At 39.0% G+C, this 22469-nt stretch overlaps 1 protein-coding gene across 1 annotated transcript; it reads left to right on the top strand.

Annotated features, from left to right (window-relative positions):
- On the top strand, window positions 1-21552 carry IMPA2 (inositol monophosphatase 2). The gene is made up of 8 exons (XM_086609195.1): window positions 1-117; window positions 6619-6752; window positions 11198-11302; window positions 12656-12701; window positions 15019-15127; window positions 18614-18722; window positions 18876-19027; window positions 19708-21552. The coding sequence occupies exons 1-8, from the start codon at window positions 1-3 to the stop codon at window positions 19821-19823; spliced, it is 888 nt and encodes a 295-aa protein (XP_086465321.1). The 3' UTR covers window positions 19824-21552.
- Window positions 21553-22469: the final 917 nt, after the last annotated feature.

The raw sequence follows: 22469 nt of genomic DNA, 5'->3' as shown, positions 1-22469 counted from the left end.
ATGAAGCCGTGCGAGGAGGAGGAGGAGGAAGGAGGGGCGGCGGCGGCCGGCGACGGCGGAGACCCCTGGAAGGAGTGCGCGGAGGTGGCGGTGCAGCTGGCGCTCCGCGCCGGGCAGGTGAGAGCCGCGCCGCCGCCCGCCCCGCTGCGCTGCGCTCCGGGAGGCTGCCCGGCGGCGGGACGGGGCCGCGGAGGGACCCGAGCGGGGCGAGGCGGGCCGGGCTGCCCCGCGGCTGAAGCATCCTTCTCCTGGGCAGCTGTACCGGGTTGGCTTCTAAAATAAATTTTAAAAAAATTTAAAAAAAAAAAAAAGAGCCAGGCGTTTTGAGAAAAGGCCGTGTGGGCGCTTCGCTGGTGCGGCAGAGCTGGGGAGGAGGAGGAGGGCGGCAGGGCTCGGCACCAGCCAAGCCGGGCCGGGCCGGAGCCCTCGGCCGCTCTCCGCTGCTGCGGGAGGGCTGGCGGCAGCGGGGGCCGCTGCCCTCGCGGGCCGCTGCCCCGGCGGCTGCATCCAGCGTAAGGACGAGGAGGCGGTTCGGATGAAAGCGGATTTGTTTTGTGACTGGGAGTATTTTTATTTAATTAATTAAAAAAAAAAAAAAAAAAGGTGGAAAGATTTGTCGGTGTGAAAGTGCTTTAGTAACTTTTTCAAATATACCCCAAGCGTTTATTCTGCTACTGTAATGTTTTGGAGCATGCTGTGATGCTAAGGTTGAGTTAATCTACAGCTGAAGGTTTATGCCATTGTGCATTTATCCAGAATATGGTGTATTTGCCCATTACAATACTGGCATTTGTTTTTTAGCAGCTTGTGCAGAGAAAAATAGCTACATCAGGGAGGTTTTGCCTTCTTGTTATGCCAGTGTCTTCAGAGTGACTGAAATTCACTCGCTAGAGATAAATCAGCAGTGACTCTGTGAAGATCTACAGTAGCTTATTTGAGATCCATGTTTCAAACACAGCAGAAGGTTAGTCATCTCAGGAGACATCCTGGCCCCACCGTGTACAGCAGCAAAACTTCCACCATCTCTAACAGAGCCAAGAAGTGACATCAGCAGATTGTTTGGATGAGAAATTGGGTAGAAGACAAACCTCAGCAACATGTATTTCTCTTCTGCTTCCATTCTACTATATTTTGAAACACACTTTTCACCTGTACACTATGATTTAAGGAGCCCCCTTTTCTGTCTCATGTCCAGGACCTGTAACTTTTCCTCAGTATGTATTATTAAACGTATTTTCTCCATAGTAGAAAACAGACAGAGATGAAGAGAATGCGAAAGGAGACTAGTTTCAATAATAGAAGGAATAAATGGATAATCCAAATCAGGATGACAGGTCATGCTCTCACAGACTCTCCAAACGGGAGTTTCTTCAGCATACTCATTCTGCCAGCCATTTCACAAGAGACACTCTCATGACTTGCTCAAGCTTCCACACCTTATTTCTGAAAATATCAATTTGTGAAGACAGCCATAAGCATCTCCAGCCATTTTACTTGTCCAGAAGATCACAGCTAAGCACCTTTTCCTGGAAGAAATAAACATTCCAGAAGATTAATCCTTGCATCCTTTTAGTTCACAGTTTGCCGTCGCTACCTTGCAACTGGCAGGAAATGGCCGATTCCTTGGCAGGCCAAGCTTAAACCAATCAAGGATGTTGTTTAAGTAGAAGTTTGGAACTGGCTAGGGTTTTTATTAACTCTGTAATGTTAAAGAATATTTTTAGTTACGAAAACCATCAGAGATCCTTATGGAAGAAAAGTTGCAGATAGACCTGTATCTTTTATTTAAATGTCAATCCACTGCCAGCTATTCCCAATAGAAGCTAGAGATAAGAACACTAAATGCAGTGTAACATAGGTTTGGTGGGACTGGATCTTTGTTGAAAATTGACTGATAAAATCAAGTTTCATTTTGGTCACCAAAAATAGTCAATTCCACTGGTCAAGTTAATCTTTTTCTTCTGCCTCTATTCCCATCCCTCAGACCTCGCCACCTTTGCCTCTATCTCCAAAAATCTGCTTGTACTCTCTGAGTGCTGTCTCCATCCCTGCCTGAAATTTTGGCACTCCAATCTTTCTTTTAAAGCCCTCCATTTCCCAGGACCATGGCAGGTTAGGAAGGCTTTGAATCATTGGAAAGTGTCTACAACAGTCTTGGTGCAGAGGCCAACCTGAAGAAAGGCATGCAAGTGAAGATTGTGGATTTCTAGAAGTTAAATTGTTAATACAGTTTCCTGGTCTCCCCTTTTGGCTTTCACGACGGTTTGGTTTATATTGCATCATGTTTCATGAGTATAAGTAAAATATATCTTCTTTCCAACAGATAAGCGTCTATGCTCTGGAATAGTTTCTACTAGACTTAAAAGTCTTATAAAGTAAGGGTTGCTTGAATATATGTCAAAAGTGATGTTGCTGGAGTAACTTCTATTCCCAGGTTAAAATCATTGCCTCTCTTGTCCATCCTTTTACCTAGTTCCATTATTTTTACGAAATATCATAGGCTCTCGTTTAAAATGGCTATTTCATAATGAGAATGGCCATGGTTTTGTAATCTCTGTAATTGACCTGCATTAAAATTATGTCTATTATGCCCTATAAGGCAACATATAACTGCACTTTTTTGAACGTCTCTTCTGCTTTTTCTTTGAGTAAACTCTGCTTGCTGTGGTCATGAGAGTACGCCCGTTGGCTTAATATGAATTTTTGCTAAAGAAAAGCAGGCACGACTAGTCTCTGCATCTTTGATGCTGTTGAGAGCACTGAGTAATATTTGCACAGTTCTCTGCAATTACAGTTGGAGAAATTCACCAAAATGAGTAGATGTGCGTCCAGGTGAAAACAAGTCTAAGAAACTGAGACTAGAAGCTAGGTTGTTGAAGTCCATACAAACTACTTTTTTTCTCCCTCTTTTTTTCCAGAAAATAATTTTAAGAGGCATAAGAGACCTAGCAGAATCCTACTAAAAAAAAAGGCAAGATTTCCACTGATATTCCAAAAAGCCAATATTTTTTTTCCCCATATTCACTCCCAGGGGATATTGTTAAGCTAATTTCTATGGAACGTGGACAAATTTTTTAGCAAACGAGATTGATATTTCCCAAATTATTTGCAGGTAGTTATGCTTTTTATCTAGATGTTTGATTTTACCAGTGAGCAAATATTTCAGGACAATATTGCAAGCAAGTAAATCCATGTTGGAGCTCCCAGAAGCGTGCGGTGAACACAAGCAATGCAATGTGGTGAGATGAAATATCTAACACAAGCACCTCACTGTAGGTCGCTTTCCTGGCAGGTGCTGGGGGAGAAGGCATCTTAGCCCTTTGTCCTCTCCATTCTCCTTTGTTTGACTTAGTGTCACAAAGGCATTAGGAGAGGAAGAGTCCAGGACCATGACTGCACTGAGCCTTTGCAGCTCCATTTTCCCTGCTTCGTAGGAAATGAGAGAGGGACCAGGGACAACCTGGGTCTTGCTCTGTGATGTGGTCTTCATGCATGTACTGGTGTAATTGCTCTTCACTTTGCTTAACCCCAAAATGCTCCCAAGGAGGATACTAGGATAAGATCTAGCCCATTCTTTATTAGAGGAGGGGCAGCATGGGCTAAAAGTGTTAAGTGACTCTGCTCTAAATGACCACGCTCCCAAAAATCAGCTGCTTAGAAATCACCATAAAATCTCCATAATGTAGGGACAGCCTATATTACAATGGTAAAGCCTAGTAAAATGCATTTACAGCCAAAATACAGCATCTTGGTTGCCAATTTCATTGTATAATAGTGATAAGGAGCAATCAGCTGTTTTCGTTTCATCAACCAGTACTTCCTTTGATCTTCCACTTACCTGCTGCCTGTTACCTAGAGAGAGACTTTTATGAAGCTCCACACCCAGCCGGGAAGACCAGGCAATTGCAGTAGGTATCTACAAATCTTATCATAAGACTTCAGCAAGGAGAGGAGCCAAGTGATGCTCTCAAAGTACTCTGAGGCACCAAGCCCTAACATTCTTTGTAGGCAGATGATTTTTAGGGATTATTCAACCTAAATTGGATTCTGGACAGCTCTCAGCTATTTGATAAATTTGTGAAGAATAAAAGCTGTTTCATCAATGGTGAAGGGAACGTGATCTTTGTGTGAGACACTGGCTTGCATCACATGCGTATACAAGCTGGTGCAAATGCATATGATCTGTTTTGTCAGACCCTTCATAAGAGGCAGAGAATTAGCAGAGACCCGTCCATCCCACAGCGTCATCTGGTATCATGGGTGAGCTAATACAGATGTGGTGCCCATTTGCAGCTGGTGACTTCAGCGCAGCAGCATGACTTCTCTCCTGCTCTCCCCTCAACACGCCGGTTGCACAAGAGGTGGGGAGAAGCAGCCCATTGCAGGGCTGAGTAATGTGTGTCAGAAAAGCTTTTTGTAAGAGCTCTTCCATGTAATTTCCATGTAAGTCCAAGTAGGGGTGCTTTTAATAGCTGTCACATTGGTGAAACATATCAAACAGGATCCTGCAAAAATCCACTTTTGGACCTGATAAGTGTTCAGTATTTTAATGAAGGACTTGAATGACAGAATAGAGTATATGCCACCCCGCATGTAAAAACCACAAACGGATCAAAGCGAGAGGAACGGCGAGCACTTTGGAGGACAGGAATCAAGTTAAAAATGGCCATGACCAACGAGAAGAAGGATCAGAAATGAAAAATATTAAATTAAATGATGAGAGGTGCAAAGGATTGTATTCAAAAAGGAGACATCAAGTGCCAGAGTACACAATGAAAAGCAACTGATGGCAGAGCACATCCACAGGAGAGCTTTCGCCTCTGCTCTTTCTGCAGCAAGGCTCAGGTGTGAGCTCGCTCCCCAGCTGAGCAGTGGCACATACTGATTTAAATGGCTACAAAAATTTCCTCAATCCATCGAAGAGGAGTCAGGAACATAGCACTGCTAAAAAGGAATTCAAATCTTCTCTGTTGAAAGGAGTATTTAAGGCAAAAAATGAGAAGTAGTATTCCTCATCTGTTTGACTACATGAAGTTTGGAGCCCAATTCCAAGCATTTACCTGTACATAAGCAGTATAAAAGTAAAGAACAACAATTTAAATTAAAGGCATCAGCATAGCAGTTTTTTAGAATAGGCAGCTGAGATGGTTGGAGTGGTTTAGATTTTGCTTTGGACCGAAGAGGAGCCCAAGGGCCATCCTAGAGTTGCGCTATTATGCTTCTATGGTAAAAGCATCAAGAAAACCATACAGGACATTGAGGGGAGTAAAAAGATTAAGTGTGGTTAATATTTTGCTATTCAATAATGAACTTTAGCAAGATCTCAGACCAAAAAGTATTAACCTGCCCTCGGAAGCTCAGTAAATAGGCGTAACTTATGTTTTACAGTTAACGAAACAGAAACATTCGTCCAGATACCTTCTGTACTAAGGCAGCAGTCAGCAATATCAATTACTTGTCAGAACAATCAGCACACCCTTCATCATACTATGAAAAATGAGAGCTGAGACAAATTTGGGAGTTGCTGGTTCCCTTTCCCATGCATAATACAGCAGAACTGCTTTCTCTGGTTGTCAAACACTTCTCTTCAGATGGTTTTAAAATATTTTGATCAATGGACATTTAGTTAAACAATTGAAATATATAAGTTTTAGAAGGGACTTGGAATATTGATCTTGTTGGTGCTGGTGTTAGTTAATATAATTCTACACAAATAAGTGGTGCTTAATTTTTGCTTTGCTTTGGTTGTCCTAATTTCAAATTGTTTATCATTTTCACTGATGAAAAAATAAGTCAGCTCCTTTTGCAGTTTCAGCATCATCATCCTGCCTCCTTATTTTTCTTTTTAATGAAGGAGTGGAAAAAAACAGAATGAAACTGAGAAAACTGGGAAAAAGCTTTTATTAACTGTTTTCCCATATGTGCATTTGCACTTGGTGTGGTTTAGTTCTGAGCTTATAACAGTAAAACCCTTGAAAAGGAGATAAAGACTTTTCCAGAAGATAAGCCAGGGTTAGATCACTCATTCCATATCTGAGGAAAAGTCTAAATTTTTGTTTTTGTTAAATAGATAGCAATTCTGTGGGAATTAGTGGATGGTCAGCACTTGAAGTTCCAGAAGCTCATATACATGAGAAAAAAATAAACTTTGTATGTCTTTGTTGGCAAAAAAAGAAACTAATGGGATTTGCTTTATTGCATGTTTTTTGAAGTAAGAAAGCAGTGAGGTATTGGTCCTGTAAATTAAAAAAAAAAACAAAAGGGGGTTTCCATGAAAAATTCCTGAACCTCAAGGCTCTTTCTTATCTTATGTGGGGTTTTTTTATGATTTCCTAAATAACAATGACTGCTATTATCCTTTTATTCCGTTAGTTGCATCCCATTCGTCGATCCTTTTCTGAACTGTCAAGAGAGGTTCTTGCAGAGTGATTCAAAATGCCATGTTCCCAAAGACTACTCATTATCTCAGAAGGATTTTTAATCAGAAAAATTACAACAGGCTCTGGTAGAATTAGGTCTACAGATGTTTTTCGGGATTAGCTATAATTTTTCAGTAAATATATTATTTTAGTGAAGGATGAATGGCCGACAAATCTGATTTGTCAACTTCTGTTTCAGATTATTAGGAAAGCTCTAACAGAGGAGAAACAAGTGTCCACAAAGACGTCCGCAGCAGATCTAGTGACAGAAACTGATCATTTTGTGGAAAATTTAATTATTTCTGTTCTGAAAGAGAAGTTTCCCTCCCACAGGTGAGTACCTATAAAAAGAAACTATCGATCTTTTTTCCTTTAAAAGCTATATACCTGACTGGCATTTAAAGGTAACCTTAAAAGTCTATATATCTGTCTTAAATACTAACCTATTGCTGTTGGACGCTTTCATAGGACTTCTTTTTAAAAAAGTATCTCTTCCCTATACTTAGTACTTTATATTTTCTAATAGTTATGTTTCTTAATATGTGTGTTTAGTAGTAATGTTTCCCCTGTAGGGACATAATGTATGAAGGTTTCTTATGAATCTCCACAATTTTCGTAATACTGAGCTGTTCTCTATTATATAAGAATTATGCTAAAGATATCTATTAAAATGTAGCCGAAATTAAAGATAGCAAAGGTCCCATCCTGCAGACCTGTCCTTCACTTTCTTTTGCTATCACACATAAGCGTTTACCAGATCAGGACAAGTATTGTACCTAATCACATTTACCTTGTGTTGTGTAGAATCCTAAAATCAGTGGGAAGCAGGGTTATTTATCATCATTTGATGCATATACATAAACAGGATATAATTACTATATCAGGTGTCAACCCAAGGTTTTAAAAATAGATCAGACTGTTGACTCCCCTTGAATTATTATGGTCAACTTGAAAATAATCACTCCTGGCACATACACAGATTAGAGAGAGGTTTTGTATTAGTTGGCTGGGTTTGGTGTGATGCAGAGACTCTGCAATCGATTTCCACATTTGAATTCAGTCCACAAGGATAAAATTCATTTTCCTGCAGAGCCACTGCAGAGCCTGTGTATCCCTTAAATACTGTATGACTTCCTTCTAACTGTGTGCATCTCTGATGGAGATGAGCCTTACCGTCTAGCACTGCACAGAAATCAACAAAGATGAAAATCTGGAGGGCTCATCTACTAACCTGATTGTCAGTGATGCTGCTGGAAAAAAAACACCATAAGATGGAGTAGAAGGAACGTCGAATACTAAATACGGCTTTCTAAATACGTGTTGTGTGTGATCACATATCGAAGCAGTACTGTACAGCATAATACGTGGTTCTTGGCCACGATTCTCAAGAGGGTGCCAGGCTTTACATGCCTATTATTTTTGTAATACTCCTTCTACTGTTGCTGGCTCTGCTCTTTTCTCATCTCCGCTCTTATGTCGTTTTTTTTTTTTTCCCTTGAACAATCTGGCAGAGAACATAAAACATACATATTTCACATAAAACGAGAATCATCAGAAGCACTCCAGTTAGTTACTCAGAATGGGAAAAGAAATTGTAAGGTCAACATAGGCCTAGGAACTGAAAAATCTCTGACTTTATTAACTCTGTACAGTTAACTTCTGACTTTATAAGTAAATGAAGGAATTGCTGTTTCTTCAAGACAATTTTTTTTTTGCTAATATTGGTTGCTGGTTTTGGTTGGAGTTTTTTCAGACAGTAAATGCATTTAGATTAAATAATAAATTAAAACTAGATTTAACTAGACTAGATTAGAACACTTGCAATGAGGAGTCCACAACAGCACTTTAATTTAAAGTGCAACAAAAACGTTAAAAGATCATTTAAATTGTGTTCAGTCTTTCCCCTAATCTGACTGTTGAAAGCAGCACTGAAGATTTCAGTTATTTTTCACTTAAATCATCTTGATTCTTATGTTTTCTGAATCATAAAATGTAATTTAGGAATTCAAAAAATTAAAAGGAATCCCATGAGAATCTGTGCCATTTGCACTGTGGCAGTGATGAGTCTTGAGATGTTGGAAATGTACTCAGAAGTAAAGAGAAATATTAGGAAAACCTGTAAAAAGGTAATTCTGTCCTATGTTTGTTTCTTCTTCTCTCTGCTTGGCTAAGTGATATGTATCATCCTCATTCGTGCTTCACCAAAATTTTCATCTTTGCCCACTCTTTGTTACTCTGACATGCTGCAAGTAAGTCTTTTCAAAAGGATATTTCTTCTGATAGATCTTTGAGTTGTGGGTAGGCACAGCCAGAATATCAGGGGCTACTTGTTGAAAAAGGCTATTGTACAATTTGCCTGTGTTATTACACAAGTTGTCGTTTTTGGTGTTAATCGTGACCTCAATCCTGTAGACATTAAAATCAGGACACAGCCATTGCAGAGGGTGACATGCAGCTCTAGCTGCCCGGGTTTCTGCCCTCAGACCCCCGTAAGGGTACAGGTGAGGGACAGCCCCAGTTTGAACCTCCTGCACTTGACTGGCTGACATTTATGCTGTGCTGCAGTTTCCCTGCAATTCATTCCAGCAATGAATTTCAGAGTGACATCATGGAATGAACAGATGTCCACTAAGGCTAGGCTAAAATTACTGGACTCATTTTCAGTGGGAGAAAACTTTAATCCAGATTTGAAGAGAGGTCAATGGAGCTGGCAGGCTGGCATATTAAATTAACTACTGTAATAACTTGACTACCCCTCCTACTTCTCAAGCTGTTCCTAAAATTTGGTCTCTAGTACTTCAGGTTGAATATTTTGCTTAGTTTGCCTGTTTTTACAGGACAGAGAGCCATAGAGCAACACATCTGATGTTGGCCTTGAGGGCCCCTCACAGTACCCAGTACTGTATAATAGCAAGGGCCTTATCTTAACCTATTAGTCTGAATTTCATAAAATGTGCACCTAATTTGTCCTACATTTGTTTTGGAAAAATTGTTCATGGACATCAAGACTTTATCAATGGCACTGCTGTGCCCTGGCTTCATGTTAGCGTTTCTGTATGTGAAGACTGCAGCATTCCACCCTGCTGTAAGGAAAAGGAGAGGGACAGACTTACGATACTTGAGGGCAAAACACCTTACACAGAAATAGTTTTGTCTTTAAAGAAGTTCCCATTTCACATTTCTTTGGCTGGCAAGACAATGGCTACAGTTCAGGCTCTGGCTGAGAGAGCTGGCAGAGAGGGTTGAAGCAGAGGCATAATTTAAGGGGAAGATGGAGAGTCTGAGATGGGATGTAAGGTGCTCCACCTTCAAAAAGGTGAGCTTCCTCTGCATCCAGCCGTGCAGCTGAAGTGTATGGTTGAGTTTAGGTGCTAATACAAGACAAAATAATGGAATATTTAGAGCAAAGATTCTGCAAAGTGTTATGTTTGACAGAGAATTCCAAACACTTGTTCAAGTCTTTCTCATTTCTTAGTTGCACACTAACACTTCGTCCTTCAGCTGTTATCTTCAATGGAGATGAAAATAGTAACAAACACTTCCTACTTCCCTCTCCATACCAGCTGGGAGCCCGTAATGCCATCAAAATAGTCCCTGTTTACTGAGGTAAAGGCAAGGCAGCATTTGGAAAATTCAAGAAGTCTCCTCCTGTGCTGTCTGCCGAGCATTTTAAGCTCGTGGGTGCAAACATTATGTGGCATCACACAGCGCACATTGAGGGCCTGAAAGAAGATAGCTGCTACTCTACTCCTAGGGAAGCAACTGTTTCTGCAACAGACATTTTCTCTTTATTTTATCCAATTTTTCACTCTTTGTGTCTTCGAGAGAAGCTTTTTTGTCTTCAAGCATTTGCAGGAACTCTGAATACCACTACCAGTTGTTCGAATGTGAAACCACAGGAAAGATTCAGTACTAGCAGTCTGATTCTACACCTCTGTACATGCAGGACTTGATTCAAATCTGTGAGAGCCGCACCTGCACAGCACTTATAGAAGCAGACCCTGAGCAGTTTATGAGAGAGCAGGGATAATTAAGGTCAGCAGGAAATGTGCCAGAACTGGATGTTCGTTTCCCAGAGGGGGGAAAAAAAAAAGCATATCTACTAAAAGAAATTGGGACAGAACAACAGAAGAGAAGATGAGCTCAGATTTCAATGTGTGCTTTGTGCATCCAAACAACAAACAAAAAAAAATAATTTGTTGATTTTCTCTGGGTCATGGGAAAAAGAAAGTTCAGCTTTGTAAAGCTTTTAATTTCCTGAGCCAGACTACTGTAAAAAAATTCAAGTAGGAGTGACATTGTGGATTTTCTAAGAGTGCATTATTTCCTGCTGACTGAATTTGACTGCAAAAGAGAAGCAGCTACAGTTAGCAGTTTATATTACTTACTGCAAGAGACAGGCCTAGCCCATAAAATTGCATTCTGCATAATTCTAGGCTTCCAGGGATGCCACTTCAGATCCATTTCTGCATTCATTTTCATTACTTTCTTAATGGTGTATTGGGAAAGTGAACATAAATGGAGTTCTTTTTTACTATGTAAAATAGTGTGCTATAAATTTGAGAACTCTCCTTCAAAGTTTCTGTGAAAGTTCCTCATTCCTAAATGAAAAAAGTGATATGTGTGTTTATATGTACATATACATTTATACAAAAAAAAATATATATATATATAAAAATTAAGTATCTCTTCAAAAACAGAAAGATGGATTTGACTTTCCAAGTCATGTATCTAAGCTAATTTTCTGGGACACTTGTTTTACTCCACACCAAATGCAGGTTTATTGGAGAAGAATCTACTGCTGCTGGTTCAAAATGTGTCCTCACTGACAGTCCGACCTGGATTATTGACCCTGTTGATGGAACGTGCAACTTTGTGCATAGGTGAGCCGTAAGTGAACTGGGAAATACATAAAAAAGCAAAATGTAGCTTCTCACAAATCCTCCCTCCCGCTTAAAGGTCTTTTACTGTGGTAGATTTGTTCCTCTGACTCCTAAGTAGGAGTCATCCCTTTATCTTTTTATACCTCGCGTAGTGTATCTGAGGGAGTGTGTGTTTGTGCTGGAGAGCTCTATACTGTTATCTAAAGGTAAACTAAAGTTTCTGCTGGTTGCTTAATGACCCAAAGCTCCTGACTCACAGCTCGTTTATATTTAACTACACATTAACATGCAGAGACTTGAGCTGAACTGGAGGAACAAGGCTGTGCTATGATGACACTTGGCCTAACGCCTTATGTGGTTGTTACACATTCCTTCTAGCAGTTGTGTTTTCTCCCTTTCAAATACAAATACCTCATTTTTCCTGGGAAGTACAACCATTGCATATATGTAGCGCAGAACTGAAAACTAAGTTTTAAATTTCTATGCGCTTCTCTGCAAAAAGAAATCTAGGGATCGTTACTGCAAAATGCAAAATTTAATTTGTCATTCGAGTGCTAGGTGTTGTAAACTAATGACTATTCATAATACTTCTACTTAAAAACCTTAAATATGAAATATGTTCTGCCTTATAGTTAGTGACTTAACTGAAGTTATAATTTAAAAAAAAAAAAAAAAAGAAGTATTTCCTTGACTTCTGGTGGAATTACGCAGAATTCAAGGAGGGTGGGGGATGACATGTGCTGGTGTTTCATGCAATTAAGTGAAATCTTCTAGCAATATTTTCTGGACCTTTACAGTCCTTTTAAAAACATGTTTTAAGAAATGAATTTATTTCGTTGTTTAAAATGCAATAATTCTGCTTTAGTCAAAAGGACCAAATTAAATACATTATCATCACTTTGACGAATGAGAGGGTAGAGGAACTGGTTTCACCTTATGTTGATGTCAGCAGCAAGGTATCTCTATGCTACTTAATTAGTATCTCAGATGCTTGAACCTGAACAAAATGTGCTCTTAAAAGTGATGACTCGTTATGAAAACATCAGTGATTTTGTAGTGGATAATTCAATTACACTAAAGCAGAAAGATCACTAAAATATACAACACATTTAGTATAAAAAAACTGATATTCTCATGTGTTTATTTCTTGCCTTCTCCAATATTAAATTACATTTTTAAAGGAACTGACAAAGTTAAAGAGGCTGACAAAAGAGAAATAGTACAATGTCAAGAGCATTTTGACACAAGCAAAATCACAGAGCTCTGTGTGGGGTTTTGTTGCCTAAGAGGTTTGCGTAAGGAGTAAATTGAGAGATTTTTCATCAGTAATACTTCATTTCTTATTTTTCACAGATTTCCAACAGTGGCAGTGAGCATTGGATTTGCTGTTAACAAAGAGGTATGACCTGTGTTCTTTAAGATGGGTACCTCAGAGCTAGTTAGAAGCCTCAAAACCATCTGGAAACTTTAAATAAAATAAAATTAAAAAAAAAAAAAAACAGCCACTACTCAGGTTTTTCCACAGTTTTTAAATGCATTTCATCATACTCTACTAGTCTAAAATTGTAGTCCTGCAAAACTTACTTGCACGAACTGGCAATTACAAGACAATTTTTACAAATTATTATAAATATTATAGGATTTATTTGGGTAAAAAAGGGAGTACTGATGTAAGCAAGGTTTTGTAAAACAAAGCCATAATGAGTTAAATATAATGCTGCCTATTCCTAATTTAAACATATATCCCAGTGTTCTTATGTTATTATTACTGCATCTTTCCTGCTTAGCAGTATCTGTGAAAGCTAACTGCTGTTATGAGGCAATTCAAAACTGATTTCTATGAAGAGCACAAAGTCTAGTCTAGTTCATTTAATCTGCCTTGGTGGTTTTCTTAACATAGTAAAATAACTACATTTCCTGCATGAGAGCTTGATTACAGGAGGGAAAAAAAGTACCTAGCCTTCATATGTGCCATTTTGAGTTTCCTAGCTATACTCATTCATGCTAGTGCCTTTTCTCCAGATGTTATTGGTTTACAGTTTGATATACAGAGAAGAAATAGCTATTCAAATAGCCAAGGAATGTGCCTCTCAGCCTATTTCCACAATCTTAAATATATGTATAACTGTAAGTGAAGCCAGCAAGAATTCTGTGCAGTAACAACATAGTTTTCAGATGTGCTAGTGGCTCTTACTGATTTAAACAGAATAATATTGTGTACTTCTCTAGTTAGAATTTTCAAACATGGAAACTGCAGAGAAACACTTCCATGCTTTTCTGAAGTTTATCCATTCCCAAAGGTCCTTTTGAATACTACATATTATTACAAGACAGCTTTCTCTAATATTTATGTTTTCTAGAACACCATCATGATTTTGATGCTGCATATTTTGGGTTATGTAAACTAAACAAAGCTGAAACAAAAATAATGAATGATGTTAAATCTCCCTCAGTAAACAAATGGGAAAAGCAGAAAAAGCAGTAAGTTGAAAAGGAGCCAGAGTACACACAGGGGAACCGGCCTGAATGTAAGCCTTGAAGAGTACTGAAGAAATTCCTGCAGATGTCTTGAGGGAAAGTCTATTAATAGTGTGTTCCTCAAAAACAACCTTGGTTTAGATGGGACCTCAGGGTTGGGAGCAAAGAGAATCTATTCCCTTTGAATTGTCTCTAATGAACACCGATGATTATTCACATTGAATGGAGGAGAGCAACAGGAAAAGATTTGGAGTCTAGAACATCTGAGATGTTTTCTTGACCTTGTTACCAACTTCTTCTGTGACCTTGGGCATCTGTCCACCCCTAAATAAAATACTGTTAATAGTATTTATCTAGGAGTGATTTTAGGAGCTGATCATTGAAATTTGTAAGTGCTTTAAAATCTGGTAGTGAAACTTATTAAAGTAATGGAAATATTAAATACCTTGCGTTTAAATCAAGGGTCAAATTCTAACCCTCTTCTCGTTGGTAAACAGATACTCCTACAAAAATTCCAGTGTTGCTCATTCTCAAGCTTTAATTGAGGGTCACAATATTTGCTATTTCTCTTCAAACTCCTTCTTTTGGAGTCGTGACTTCATGAGATTCTCACTTTAATGTGTAAACAAAAGGATTTTGCAGAGAAACGTTTGAACAAGTGACTGGAGTGTACTACTTTGGTTGAAAAGGCGGGCAAATTAAATGCATCACGACAGGTGAAGTGCATATAAAAGCATCCACCGTTAATGAACAGTGTGCCATGATTTCTGACTTTGGATGTCTGACTGATCGTATCTATGTATTTGGGGTTGCAAATCTTCAGGGTCCAGCCAAAGTCAACAGGACTACTTCTAGCTGTAACTGCTCACCAGTGAAAGTAAAGCATTCAGAATCTGGCCTTAGAAGACTTGCTGCATATTTTCAATAAAGACATACAGTGAATTTGAAATCAGCTTAGGCTTTAATCCATTCTAATGTGAGCACAAACAAGCCGCAAGTAAGAGTTTAGAAGATCACGAACAGATTTCATTAACTTCTCTTTATAAACTGAATTTTATATGACCTATATCTCAATATCACAGTAATAGTAAAATTATTCCAGTTTATTAGCATCGATATAATCCTTGATTACATGTACCAATTAAAATATTGCTGATCTTTCTGCCATTAGTAGTTGTTTATATTTATGATGAGTAATTTGAGTTGCATTCATTTCTTTCCTTTTCAAAATCTTAAAGCTTGAATTTGGTGTAATTTACCACTGCACTGAAGAACGATTATACACTGGTAGAAGAGGTCAAGGGGCATTTTGTAATGACAAAAGGCTTCAGGTATCAAAAGAGACAGGTTGGTCTAGATTTTGTTAGAACTCTAAAAGGAATATGTTAATTTTGTTTCAGACTTGTTGCAAATCGTCATTAGGATAATGAACATCATTATCCTGATGGAAAGTATTTCACCTGCATGATAATTTTGTTGTTATGTGTTTGTTTTTTTCTGAAAAGTCACAACTTTCCTCATTTTCTTTTTAAAATATGCATCTGAATATGAACTACTTAAATAATCCTAAATTATTTTGCATCATAACCATTGTTTAAAATGAGGAAGAAAGAGCAGATTCACCAGTTTCATTCCAGCTGTACACTGGCATAACTTTTTACAAGCAAGATGCAATGGGAATGGTGAATCAAATTCAGAATACTTTGGCAGCCATTATTTACTTATTTTCCAATAAACTTGTACACCAAAAAGTGTGTTATGTCTGTAGGCATACATGCTAACAGTAGACTAAAGGATGCATGCTTCATTAGGGTTTTTTTAACAGCTTGCTTTTGTGTGTGAGTTATGTTTCAGCATACAAATAGCTAGCAACACTTAGTCAACACTTTAACGGAACTCTTTTATTGGTAAACCAAGTCAATAGATCTGTCTGTTTACCTAATGATAACAGATAACAATAATCAGACGTGTGTAGAGAAGTTTTCTTTTAATCAATCAAAATGCAGAGGAGAACATAACACTCAGTTGTAGACAGAAGCAGACATGTGCCAAAAATGTACATCACTGTACACAGGAGATGGTAAAAATTTCACCCCAAAGAGAGATCTAATGAGCATGAAACACAGTAAATTCAAGAATTTAACATACAGATTTGTTGTAGTGCTATTCACCTAAATTAATAGTGAGCTGGGTTCTCCATATTTGGAGAGATGGAGCAAATTGTAAAGTGAGTGATGCCTGAGATTTTAATCCTTGATTATACATCACGTTTTTGTCAGTGCTTGAATATCTCATATTCCACAAAAGCCCATGCTGAGGCAGAGACTATCAGGAAAAACTAGGGGTGCTCCCAGGTGGGCTGGCTGAGCCACTCTCAAAATAGCCTCACTCACTTTTGCAGTCAAAGTTCTGGTTTCTGTTTGAGCAAGGAACAATTTTGGCACGTGCCACTTTTGTCCTCCTTTCTCTGGTCTTCCAGTCTGTATGAATGTCTAGAACATAGCAAGGGAAGTGGACCTTCTGCCCTTCCAAATGCTTTGAAATTTTCCTTTGTTTTGAGAGACATCATTTGGTGGTGGGCAATTTCCCCAGTGAAGATGGATCTTCTTTAGTCTCACTTCTATTGATGTTTTAAGTGTATAAAATCATGGTTGTTCTTTTCCTGTAAGGACTGTGGCTTCAGTGAAATAAACCAACCCTGGAACAGAGAGTGTGTTTCGCTGTACCTACCACTGGAACTCAAGTAGCCTTCACAAATGCATGACGTGCTGGACACCTAGGCTGTCATGTTACTTCATGCCTTTTATTTTCAGGAAATGTGACTGTTGTATAACATTGATCTATGCTATACATTCGTTGTTCAGATTTAATCATTTGAAATCACAGTCCAGGCAAACACTGTTCTTTGTCAATGCCAAATTTTGTAGAGGTCTGATATGGGAGTCCAAGCAATCAGGATACACTTAAATGAAGGATCCATCTTGCCTTTGATCTTGAGTGATACTTTCTTCTCATGCTTAGATTCAGGTCAGGCCTTACATGTGCTAATATTGTAAGTGTATTTTCTTTTCTTAATCTGCTGTGGTCAACAGAATTGGTATTTTCCTCATAAATCTATCCATATCACTGTTAAATCTCTTCTACCAAGCCTCCTTATTTTTCTGCCTCTATCAGAGTGAGGAGTAGTCAGTAGAATTTCTCTTGTACCTTGAATTCCTGAAACCCCATCAAGTCTTGTGATCAGCCAGCTCCTTTTCCTAAGCAGAGACCTCCCTCTTTCTTGCCTTGGTCTCTTCATCCAATTTCTACCTGTAGCCTTGATAAAAATTGAAGAGATCCATTTATGCATTAGAAATATTTTAATAACTCGAAAGATCAACTATCTTAGTCATGACCTAGCTATGACTGGTGTGATGTGAATGCTTGGTGCATTTCAGCAATGAGGCGTGCATTAAATGTTCTGTAATTATAAATTGGGTCTGTTACGCAAAAAGATCTAAAACCGATTGCCTTCACCACCCAGAGTTTTCAGTGGTAGCTGAATGACAAATACCCTGCAGCGTGCCTGGATTGGTGTTTCTATATTTTAATGCAGTAATTTTAAAAGCGATTGTTAAATCTATGTTCCTACAGTTAAGTTTTGTGATACCCTGTAACTTTTAATCTAATTACATACCTGTTACTCACCAAACATTTACTGCATTGCTTGACTCCATAATGTTCCTCTGCAATACTAAATTCATTGGTAGCCTGTTTAATTAAATGATGTCTCACTCCAGCCTAATTTGCTTTTGAAAACCTCCTTGCTACTTCTGCTAAGAGCTTTCAGCTTATGCAATTAGCTGTAATAACCAGGTAGACATTCGCTATCTGAATAAATACCTAGCCTTTAACCCAGGGTAGAAGGTGACACCTGACACTTGAGCACAGCCTAATTAGTAAGTAATCAACAGCTAAACCTTTGAGTTTTGTCATGTCTCTAACGCCTCCAAGTTCATCTGGCACAGCAGAAGCAGGGACTCTTGGCGTTCGATCAACCATCTCCACCTACATTGGCATACGCTTGTTATATACTAGCAATATTCAGATCTCACATGAGGACTACTTCAACACCCTACAAGTCACTGTGAGTCTCTCCTGTGGCTGTACACAAGGCTGATATCCTCATCTGCTGTAGGTCAGAATTGCCCTTTCTGAATACAATGCAAATGTAACATTCATATATTATAATTAATTAAGATACTGGTTTAATCTGTCATCAGAAAAAGGAGTTTTTGGTCATGAGATGTCTTCAGTCTTTGAAATGTGAGAATGAAGTGGAGCTATTACCACATGACTGGTGGTTTAGGTAGAAACTTTTCTTTCCTCTTAACCGTATTTCCAAATGTTTATAATTCGTTAACAAATTACATTAGATTTCCCTATTCAAGAAATCTGGTTTTCAAATATGATTAGATTAGCATCATTAATAGTTGTAAGGTCACTGGATTATTTTTAGTTGTCTGCTAATGTTAGTGAATTTGCCAAAAGCTGTCTGGTCAATGAAATAAAACAATGTATGGAAAGAGGAGTGTAAATAGGCATTCTTGGTTTTAGTCTTCCTGTTCTTTTTTAAAAAAGTGTGTTTAAATCAGACCATTTGATATGAGAAATCTAGTCTTGCTTGAATTTTTATGCAAAGTTGTCACTTATCCTATGAAAGAGTTTGGAGTGAAAAGAGGGACATGAAAATTGTTTTTGTGTTAAAAGTCCATTAGTGTTTATTTTAAAAACAAATTTCCAGAATCTACCTAGAAGCTGTTGAATTAATGGAAACAACTATCTACCTTGCAGATATCTCGAAGGCCTTAATTTTAACAGAAATTGGTCCAAAACGTGACCCTGCAACTTTGAAATTGTTCCTTGGTAACATTGAGAGTTTGCTCAAGGCCCAAGCACACGGGTAAGACATTTTACAATACATGTCTCACATTTGTGACCAAAAGGCATTTAAAAAAAAAAAAAAAGACTTAAGTATATTGCATGTTTCGTGATCTCGAATGCTCAAAGGCATTTTCTGCTTTACGTTACCGTGTCCCCTTCTCGCGGGGTTTAGGGTCCGTGTCATTGGGAGCTCGACCCTGGCTCTGTGCCATTTGGCATCCGGCGCTGCAGATGCCTATTACCAGTTTGGGTTACACTGCTGGGACTTGGCAGCGGCAACTGTCATTATTAGAGAGGCAGGTGGCACGGTGATAGACACTTCAGGTGAGTAAAATATCCTTTTTTTTCACTGACTTTTTGGGGACTGGGTGGTTATTTCGGGCTGACTTGTGTTACCTCAGTACAGTCCTTCTGTACTCCTTCTAGCCCAGGAGATTGGTAGATATGCTCAGACTCCAAACAGATTTCGGCAGAGACAGCCTCCAGAGAAAGGAGGACTCTCAGGTATATGTGTCTGAACATACATGACTAGGAAAAACTCAGAAGGAGTGAAGGACAACACAGTCTCCGGATTAGTACTTTATTAATTTAGATGGTACATGTCTCAGAGAAATGGTATACTACTGACCGATACATGGATACCGTGGAAAGATAGACTGGATTAAGAAGGAGGGTGTACTGGTTGAACTAATCTCTGTTCTATCCGTTGTGCTGCTAAAAGAAGAGAATCTTCATTTATTGTTGGATACTGAACAAATCTAGACATTCGCTGCTTCTGTTGCATACTTTGGCACTTATCTAGAATTTTCTGAAATATTTTTTTTGCTGGAGGTTTCCAGATAGGAGTTGCTGAAGTAGCTTGTCCTTCCTGCTCCAAAAGAAGCTACACATGAAGTTGTTTCAGTGTTTCTGAAGCTATCTAATTACAGCTCGGTTTATATTTAAGAATACATCACCTTTTTACATCACCTAAGACAGTTCTCGTTAATCCTCTTTGTCCTCAGGGGGACCTCTGGATCTTATGTCCTGCCGAGTGATTGCTGCGGGCACCAGAGAGATGGCTATGTTCATAGCTCAGGAAATACAAACTATCCACTACAGACGGGATGATGAAAATTAAATACTTATAATATGGAGTCTGCCCTCCTGAACTATGTAACTTTTGCAAGATCGGTGGCTTAAAGGGTACATGATTTCAGCAGGATGCTTTCTGTGGAGATTTTCTGTGTCAAATATTTTTTACAAATTTATTACATTGTGGGAAGGCGTAGGGAGATTTTTAAACTTCTAAGAATCGTGTTTCCTTTTTAATATGTATCTCTTTCAGCAGTATCTTTTTTATAAGACAGCATATTTTACTTGTAGTAAATTAGTCTGAAAATTAAGTTGTAATTTCATATCTGTGGGGCTGATATTTAGTCTTTTGTAACATATAGCTAAAAACGGAACTTTATTTTTACAGATGCAGATCTCAGGTAAATGAGCTTTAGGACTGTAGTAAGGACAAGTAGTTAAGACGTGTGCCTATAATACCCTTGTTCGATTATACTTAAGAATGCAATAAAAATTACGTTATTTTTTCCTAACTTTATCACAGCTATATATCCGCGTATATGTATATGTACATATAGGTATGTCTGTGTGTATGTGTATATATATATACACCTATACATATATATATAGGAGTATCTTGGATGTTTACAGCAGTTTAGAGAATGCATAGAAGAAAGCTAATATTGGAAGTTATTTTCAGGTAGAGAGTATAGGCTACCTGCATGATTTCGGTGGGGGCTATCCATTAACAGAACTGATAATGGAAAATGTTTAATGATTTTACCAACTGTCCAGCTAGTTCTTGTTTCCCTTTATCCCTCTGCATGGGGATAAATCACACTGTCCTACTCGCCTCTGTAAGATATTCAAACCTGCAAACACTTATTACCATAGAGTAATTATAGTTAAAACCAGGAATATTGAACTCCACTGAGTTATTCACAGTATTAACTATGACACACAGTAGGAGGCCAGCGGAGTAGAGCACAGTGTCAAGGAGCTGTTGACTTTAGAGAACCTTTGAGCAGAACAGGAGGATTTGGCCCCTTACAGGCAAGTTATTAAAAAAATGCGCGTAAGATATGCTTGCAAAAACTTGTGAAGCACATGCCCTTCTCGCACAAAGTTGTAATCACACTTTTTGGTTAGAGAAGTGCATAAAACCAGTTAAAGACGTTTCCTAAATACACAGTTGTTCTCTAGCCTTGTATCACACAAGGAAAATGCAATTGTGTCCAGAAAAGTAGCTGAGATGAAATCACTTCTATTTTTTTCTAAAAAAAAAATGAATTTAAAGGTAACTCTTTTTTGCAAGAGTACAAATTAAATAAAGGAATGAGCCAAAAAAAGTAAGCTGGTTAAAAATTTTTAACTTTCTTTATACACTGCATGTGTAGACTTTGTAAACGTGTTCAGATACCTGCTTAGAACATACAAACTAAACTATTTTTAAAAAATTACTTTACATGTGTTTCTTGAAATGAAAAATGTTTTTCACTGAATATAACATAAATTTCTGTGTGATTTCTTGATGCTTTTTTTCGTGAGAAATACAAAGTATTGACTGCGAATGTCTAAATCCAACTAAGCATTTAAGAACTGATGGTTCTTATCAGGAAACCAACACTGTCCGTCACAGTGATCAATGTTTTGTCACTGCTCCCTTTTACCCCTTCCATCTCTTTGTACCCCCCTGTTCAGAAACAGAGATTGTAAGCCCTCTGGGGCAGGGACTATAGTACTTTGGCTCTGGGTTTGCACAGTGCTAATAGGATGTGATTCTGGTCCACGACTAGGCACTGAGGTGCTATAATAATACAAATAATAAATACTAATAGACTCATTTGTCTCTTATTTGCCCTCCCTCCACTTTCTGAGCACGGGGGAGATCCGAGTGACAGATGCGGAGCTTGGTGGCACTGCTCTGATCCCAGGGTGCTTAGCTTTGGCAGCCGTGGGAGCAGCCAAGGCTTTACTCGGACTTCTGCCGTGGCCGTAAGCCCCGTAAGGAAGCTTACACTGGCAGGGGATCAAGTGTGGTGGAAGCTCAGCCCCACTTCATCCACTCCCCCTCCTCACCCCATCCCCTCCATCGCTTTGGGAGAGGAACGTGTGCAAGAAGCTGCTGCGTGGCTCCAGCGAGTTTTCCCATTTCCACGCAGCTCAGCCTGCTCGTACAAAGAAAGTCTCTGACCCAGTTAGGGCTGGTGTGCGCTGGCGTCCCAGAGCTTGGCAAAGCAGGGAAATCTGTGCCTCAACATCAGTGGTGCGCGCCAGCCATTTGTGAAGCTGGGAGCTGAGCACGGTGGGAAGGGAGAGGTGTGGAAACCCATTCACAAGTTCTCATTTGTGCCCAGAATGCAGTTTTGGTTTTAATTTGGGCTGTAGTTCAAGTGTGTTAAACTGGTAGCGTGTGTGTGGAGCAGCAATCCTGCCTCCCCCACCTCCTCTGCCGCCCGTGTGCCAGGAGAAACATTTCTGAACCCTTCCAGCGGACCAGATGAGTGAAGTGATCTGCCTATAAAGTACCCCAGTAAACAAAAAGGGGATTATTTTGCAGACAGATCGTTTTCCCAAGCCAATTCAGCCCCTGACTGCCACGAGGGCACCAAAGGGGGTAGCGAGGGGGCAAGCAGGAGAGCTCAGTTCACAGATGGTGCCACATTACACCAGTTCAGAGCTTCTGTCAAAGTGCAGCCTTAAAACTATTTGA

Source organism: Tauraco erythrolophus, chromosome 3 (assembly GCF_009769465.1).
Source record: "Tauraco erythrolophus isolate bTauEry1 chromosome 3, bTauEry1.pri, whole genome shotgun sequence".
Taxonomy (NCBI): domain Eukaryota; kingdom Metazoa; phylum Chordata; class Aves; order Musophagiformes; family Musophagidae; genus Tauraco; species Tauraco erythrolophus.
The sequence above is the reverse complement of the archived record's forward strand: the minus strand, read 5'-3'. Positions and strand labels throughout refer to the sequence as shown.